The sequence below is a fragment of the Sinocyclocheilus grahami genome, unplaced genomic scaffold, assembly GCF_001515645.1.
Source record: "Sinocyclocheilus grahami isolate Dianchi unplaced genomic scaffold, SAMN03320097.WGS_v1.1 scaffold312.1, whole genome shotgun sequence".
Lineage (NCBI taxonomy): Eukaryota > Metazoa > Chordata > Actinopteri > Cypriniformes > Cyprinidae > Sinocyclocheilus > Sinocyclocheilus grahami.
In genome coordinates, this window is record NW_015505491.1 from 615,677 (window position 1) to 623,143 (window position 7,467).

The 7,467-nt window shown below is 36.6% G+C and overlaps 1 protein-coding gene across 1 annotated transcript in view; it reads right to left on the reverse strand.

Annotated features, from left to right (window-relative positions):
- Positions 1–627: 627 nt before the first annotated feature.
- Positions 628–7,467, reverse strand: part of pnck (pregnancy up-regulated nonubiquitous CaM kinase) — a 20,910-nt gene continuing 14,070 nt past the window's right edge. The window contains exons 4-11 of the mRNA XM_016294039.1: positions 7,257–7,395; positions 7,041–7,164; positions 6,423–6,498; positions 6,223–6,335; positions 5,185–5,263; positions 3,606–3,693; positions 2,872–2,962; positions 628–729 (exon numbers count right to left, since the gene is read on the reverse strand). Coding sequence (XP_016149525.1) covers positions 719–729; positions 2,872–2,962; positions 3,606–3,693; positions 5,185–5,263; positions 6,223–6,335; positions 6,423–6,498; positions 7,041–7,164; positions 7,257–7,395 — 721 coding nt within the window. The 3' untranslated portion in view covers positions 628–718. The remainder of the gene's footprint in view (positions 730–2,871; positions 2,963–3,605; positions 3,694–5,184; positions 5,264–6,222; positions 6,336–6,422; positions 6,499–7,040; positions 7,165–7,256; positions 7,396–7,467) is intronic.

Sequence of the window (7,467 nt, forward strand, 5' to 3'; positions counted from 1 at the left end):
AAAGAGAGAAATGTGTGTGAATATATATATACATATATATATATATATATATATAAGTGTTTTCTTATTGTTTAATTTTTCCTTTTAGTTAACAATAATAACTCTGCTGCCAATCTCCCAAAAAAGGCTTTAAACAGTGTAGCAAAGAATTGGTTTAAACATATTAAATGATTGGAAAAGTTCGGCACAGATCACTAGGAAAAAATGTTGTATTTTCACCAGAAGATCGAGACATTTTGATTTAAAAATCCGAGGTCAAAAAAATAAAACATGCATGGATGAATCGTTCACCATATATGTTCTGTAAGATGCATTTAGAAAATGGATTAATATCCATTTCTTGCCAACTTTAACTCCACTGCAGTTCTCAGACATTAATTCTCTTTTGCATATAGTTCAATATGTGCATGAAGATGCATCTCGCCAAGTTTACTGTCAGTGATGCTGAACGCTACTGGTTCTTATATGTCTCATAACCAATTGACACATGCCAAATTTGAATATACAAATGCAGTTGAATGAATTGTTTTCATGATGTTTTTGTTTCCTTTTTGGATGTTCACAGAACTTGTTCACTGCTTCTTTCATTGTTCACACAATGAGGGTCAAGAAAGAAGTCATAAGGGTTTGGAGTAACATGAGCTTGAGTAAATGACACAGTTTTCATGTTTGGTGAACTATTCCTTTAACAGAGCCTCGGTTTACTGCCAGTAGATTGTCAGATGGTCCCTGCAGAAAAAGTGAAATAATTTGTTTTCATTGACTCAGGAAAAAAAAACATTAGATTAAACCAAAGTCTGTTTTAGAATGAAATTCAAATTAATTTTAACAGAAATGATGAGAAATCTACTTGGATTAAACATTGCAATCAAGTCATTTCATGTCATCATTGTCAAAATTTGAGCAGTTTCATTCATCTAAATGGAATGCAAACCATTTTAAGCTATTAAAAAGTTAAAGGGAAAAAGTTGTTAAAGCTTTGAGGTCAAAAGGTTACTTTTTTTCCCTTTTTATTTGTGATAGTTGTTCATGAGTCCCTTGTTTGTCCTGAACAGTTAAACTGTCTGCTGTTCTTCAGAAAAATCTTTCAGGTCCCACAAATTCTTTGGTTTTGCAGCATTTTTGTGTATTTGAGGACAACTGAGGGACTCATGTAACTATTAGGGACTCATGTAAACAGAAGGTTCAAATGCTCACTGATGCTCCAGAAGGAAAAGCCATGCATTAAAAGCCTTTAAAACTTTTGAACAGAATAGAGATGTGTAAATCTTTCTTATTTTGCCTAAATATCTTCCTTTTTTTTTATTTAGTACTGCCCTTCCAAGGCTACAGAAGATAGTTACATGTTTAAGTTAAATTTACCCTGATCTTGAAATTCAAAAAGTAAGTGGGAGAACTTGCACAATTGGTGGCTGACTAAATACTTTTTTGCCCCACTGTATATGTAAATGTATTTTATGTGAAATGTCTTATTCAGGTCAGTACTAAATAAACTATTTTGTTTGATCCCTCTTATTTTGGTAAAATAATGAACATTTTGCAGATTCTGAAAGGGGGAGGTAAACTTTTGACCTCAACTGTACTTTTGGTCTAACGATTATGCAACAGCTTGTTGGTCAAACAGTGGAGAAAAAAATATATATGTCATGTTCATATTTAGTCTAAAATATGGTTGCTCCATATTATTTTCTTAATAAAAGCTAAATCATTTTAGTGCTGTTGTCCTTAAAGGGTTCATATGATGCTGCTAAAAAAGAACATTATTTGGTGTAATGAAATGTGTTTATGCGGTTTAAGGTTCAAAAAACACATTATTTTCCACATATTGTACATTATTGTTTCTTCTCTATGCCCTGCCTTTCTGAAACGCGTCGATTTGTACAAAGCTCATCGGTCTGAAAAGCGAGGTGTGCTCTGATTGGCCAGCTATACAGTGTGTCGTGATTGGCCGAATACCTCAAGTGTGTGACGGAAATGTTATGCCCCTTACCATACTGTGATGCCGTGTCCGGCCGGAGCGACGAGACAAAAACATTCAAACCCATTATAAACGAGGCATTTGTTGCATACAGTGGGGACATAATTACGGATTATAATGACTTATACTGTCTTTTAAACAATATAATACCAGGATCAGGAAACAGTCCTCCATAAAATGCGCTGGACACATCTGAATATTTGGGTTAAACTGTACTGGAATAGTGTTGTAAATACAACTTAACCACTGATTTCTAGTCGTGTCCTCTTTTGGAAGGCCAAACAAAGTAGTTTCGCTTTCACAACGAAACACACAGCGTCACACACGGCGGGCTTGAGAACAGCGCGGCCGGCGAGCTTGCGGCAACCACATGTGACGACCCCGGTCTGGACTCCGCTTCGTCCACAGTGAAAGCCGATTCGGCGATCCACAGCGCGAAGTTGATGTATTTCATCAGCGACCAGCAGGGATCAGCTCCAGGCATTACTAAGCGGATATCGTCCTCTGTTGGAAGGCCGAAGTAGTTTCGCTTTCACAACGAAACACACAGCGTCTTCACGACATGGCGGCGGCAACAATACTACAGCTAGAATAAAAGTTACGCCTTCTTTCTTTGCGTGAACATTTGAGCAGCGTTATGCAAATCTTCCCACATAGTGACGTAGATATGTGGGGCGTGTTAGAACGAGGCGTTTTAGGTAGGTGTGGTTGACTCTTAACTTTTATAAAGAATATCTCTTTGGATTTGAGACTTTAGTCTTCGCAACTTTACAGATCTTCTTTATGCACCAAGAGCTTGTAACATTCCAAAGAGAAAGGAACATTTTGAATCGCATCATATGACCCCTTTAATATCATCTACAGGTCATCACAGTCATGTGACATCTCCTCACCTATACTTGTGGAGTGATTCCCTTCATCGTCTTCCCCGGAGTGGGTTTTCTTTGTTAAATGACGCACGATGATGGCGGCATTAAAGGCTCTCTGGAACACAAGACACCAGCGATAATGCTGCAGAATCTAGGGAACTTCAGCAAATATCTTTAAATGGCAAACAGTGAACCTACGCTGCATATAAGAGCAGAAGAGTCAGTTTAATGTTTGGAGGCATTTATTGCACTAGAACTAAAAGCCTGATAGTTACAGCAATTACAGCGTTTGCCCTTTTAAAGGTACAAGCCGTAATTGCATGGCAGAGCAGACAATCAGGAGTAGAGCAACAAACGACTGGCGGCAAATAATAACAAAGCCTCCATATGCCGCTAAAGTAACTCTAGCCATACATTTAGAAATGCAAAGTGCTGTATCAGCCTCAGAGGTCACAGACACGGGTCATATAGAGCTATTTTACACATTACACATGGAGGATGGGAGTCTTGTGCTTTAGAAGTCTAGTCAGTTTTTGATCTTACTCAAAAACAGCCCACTTAGACGCAACTAATGCAGTGCTTCTCAACTGGTTTATTTCAGGACCCTGATTTGAACTCAACCCAGTCAACCAACCAGATGACAACTGGGGATTTCAGCTTTTATGTGTACAGTTTGCATCAGGTGGTCCGTTGTATGAGGCTGAGACTGTGATGTTGGCAGATTAAAGTTGCCTCAGGTTTGTTTTCTTCACTCTTACCTTCCAGTGACTCTTGGCAAAGTTTTTCTGAATCTGTGCTGACACTGAGCCATGGATGTTCTTGTCTAGAGCTGCACCTCCTGATATCCTGCCGTTAAGAAGCAATAATTAAACGTGTAAACAACTGTTCAAATGTTAGCAAGAGGTCTGTAATAGTAATAATTGGCAAAGTTTTTCTGAATCTGTGCTGACACTGAGCCATGGATGTTCTTGTCTAGAGCTGCACCTCCTGATATCCTGCTGTTAAGAAGCAATAATATTCATTCAGAATTAAACGTGTAAACAACTGTTCAAATGTTAGCAAGAGGTCTGTAATAGTAATACTATTATTCAGCACTCAAAAGTGACTGTAAAACATTTATAATGTTAGAAAAAGATATCTATTTCAAATAAAAGCTATTCTTCAAAGAATCTTCGAAAAACACAACATTGATTGATGATAATAAGAAATGTTTTTTGAGCAGCAAATCAGCATATTAGAATGATTTCTGAAGGATCATATAATACTGAAGACTGCCGTAATGATGCTGAAAATTCAGCTTTGCATCATAGGAATAAATTACATTAAAAAAAATATTTAAATGTTAATTACATTTTTTTTAAATATTGAAATGGTCTGCATTAGAGACTTGTTTCAAAAACATTTTAAAAATCTTACCGACATCAGCCTTTTGAATGGTAGTGTATATCCTCACACTAAAACACCGGTCATAAATTCAGTAATATACAATTCATACAGTGATCTAAGTATAAATCTGAAATGACATTCCTTTTATATCTCAGTTGCCTACAGAATTAAAAGAGGAGCAAATGGAGACTAATAAGTCTTCTGCTCCATTTACAACTCAGAATTCTGAGACAAAAAGTCAGAATTGTGAGGAAAGGAATTAGCAATGACGAAGTAAAATTTTGCTTTTTTTATTCTGTGGCAGAAAAAAAACAGTACTGCAAGATTTATGCAGAATTATGTTTATATTCTGAGAAAAAAAAAGATTAGCTAGAAACAAAGTCTGAATTGTGATAGTGGAAAAAACTTCCATACCAATTTGATCTGAGCCGCTATCCATATTCATCTAACAGCTCTATAATCTTACTGTATTACAACAATTTCTCTATGTCTCCTAAGGAACTTTAAGAGAAACATCTCAGACAAAGATGACGGTCAGAGAATGAAACATAATTGGAACCTCAAAGGACTCTTTTGAGCAACATCTGAGCAATTAAAACTTTCTTTTGGGAAGCTATAATGTATGTTATTCAAGTACCAAAAAAAATCCTATTCCTCAATTATCCGTATTTCTTTAAATGCATTGCTTCTTTGAGCACTCTGTTCCATTTCATTTCTGCAATGAAAATCATAATTGTTTTGTGCTTCTTAAAGATCTGAGAGTGCTGCAGGTGAGGAGACATCTGTTTATTCTATATTTCATAATCCTCTTCCTGACTGCGCATGCCCTCCCACGCCGCTGCACAGATGTGACCCAACTCTTCATCTGTTCTTCAAGGTCAGCCTCTCTTTTTACCGCTGATCAACCCTTCAGCTCCCCGTCCACCTCTTTCCTGCTATTTATGGACTCACCAAGGATGCTGCAAGGCCTGGTCACAATTGAACCTCTTCGCTGGATCCTTCTGCAGTAAGTGAACTATGAAGTCTTTCGCTGAAGCATTAGTGGACAGGAAGAGGCAGAGAATACAAGAAGATCAATACCACTTAATGTGGCCGGCATTTGGCGTGTTTAGGGCTGCACAAAGCATTCTGCATTAATATAATGAGAGAAGTTTTTTAAACCGCTCATGAAAGCATTAATGCTTTGATTTTATATCTCATGCAATTATTTCCTAAGCTATTACAGAAAGCAAAATCATTGGTTATAACTGAAATGGATCACAGTGCATCAATATAAATATATAAAAAGGTGTTGTTTTAGACCTCATTGGACTTTCATTGCATAGAAAAAAATGGTTGAAACATTTTCAAACTATCTCCTTTTGTTCCATGGAATGAAACAAAGTCATAAATGTTCGAAACAACATGAGGGTGAATAAATGATGACAGAATTTGTATTTTTGGGTGGACTGTCTCTTTAAGAGTGCTTTATGTATCTGCATAATATATGCATAATACATTACGTAAAAAATTAAAATTGCACAAGCACAGCATTTAACAAAAAGTAGTTTGCTCTGTATTAAATTAAATATATTTAAAAACTAAACATTTTTATTTAAAATACATTTAAGAATTTTATTTAAAAATAACATTTAAATAAAAAATAAAAAAAAGTTAAATGAAGAAAATTACGTTATTTAGTACAGTATTTTGTGTCTGACATTTTAGGGTTTTGTACATTCATAAACTGTCAAAATTTCACTTCAAAAATGCTATATGCACTTTTACACATTTCATAAAAGTAGCATTAAATAAGGCTAAATGGAAATAGAAATCTCAGCTATAAATATGTAATTTTGCCTTATTAGAAAACAATACATACAGTAGTTCTGACCCGGTCTAGGAGGCATGGAGCATCATTATATGCGCATTCGGATTGAGGGTGATATGAATGTGATTTGGTCATTCTTAAAATGCAGGAAGAGGGATTAGATATTATTGTGGTCATACCGGAGTCAGAGATGTCGTCCCAGTATGGCGAATCAAATTCATATTCAGCCTTTATGATCAGCTTGTAGAGTTGTGTGTCATTGTCATCATAGAACGGAGGATAGCCACAGAGTCTGCCAGGAAATCAAAAACTGCTGATACAGACTCTTCGTTGTGGAGTTTTATTCATGTAGGGTGAATAATATTAATCCAGCACTCACAGAATAAATGTAATGACCCCAATGGCCCAGAGATCCACCTCTTTACCATATGTTTTCTGCTGTAGAAGTTCAGGAGCTACAAACACAAAGTGAACACAAGTACTCACGAGGTACAGTACAGTCAATGGTAAAGACTAGGCTCTTAAAACTAATAGTTCACCCAAAAATGACAATTCTGTTATCATTTACTCACCCTCAAGATGTTCCAAACCTCTATGAGTTTCTTTCTTCTGTTGAACATGAAAGAAGATATTTTGAAGAATGAGTGTAACCAAACAGTTGATGGTGCCCATTGTCTTCCGTAGAAGTTTTTGGTTACCCACATTCTTCAAAATATCTTCTTTCATGATCAACAGAAGAAAGAAACTCATACATGTTTGTCGTCAAAGATTAAACAACTTGACAGTGGGTAAATAATGACAGAGGTTTCATTTTTGGTGAACTATCCTTTTAAGTTGCTATAGGTTTTTTGGGGGTTTTTTTAGATTAAAGAAAGTTCTTTGTGTCACATTAGAGCTTCAGATTTTTTTAAGTACTAGAACCATGATTTTCTGAGCTTGAATCTGTATGTTACTGCACATGATATTAGGTCATTATCATGATCATAAACTCTCTTACCGACATAGGCAGGTGTCCCACAGGCCGTGGAAAGAGCTCCCTGCTCTTCCATTTTAGACAGACCGAAGTCACTGATGACAATTTTGGAGTCTTCTAATGGAGTCTCATACAGTAAGTTCTCTGGCTAATAGAGAGAGAACTTATTATGATTACTTAATATCCACTTAGCTGCATGCAAAGCACCCACAGTGAAAAGCTGGAATTAAAACTTTTTACCTTTAGATCTCGATGCACAACGCCCAGCTGGTGCAGATACTTCACCGCCTGCAGCACCTGATATATCACACGACTGGCGTCTTTTTCTGTGTAACTGCCTCTCTCCAGAATCCTGTCCAGCAGTTCCCCTCCTGTCAGCCTGAACAACACACTGTCATCAGCATCTATCTGTCTGTCTGTCTGTCTGTCTGTCTGTCTGTCTGTCTGTCTA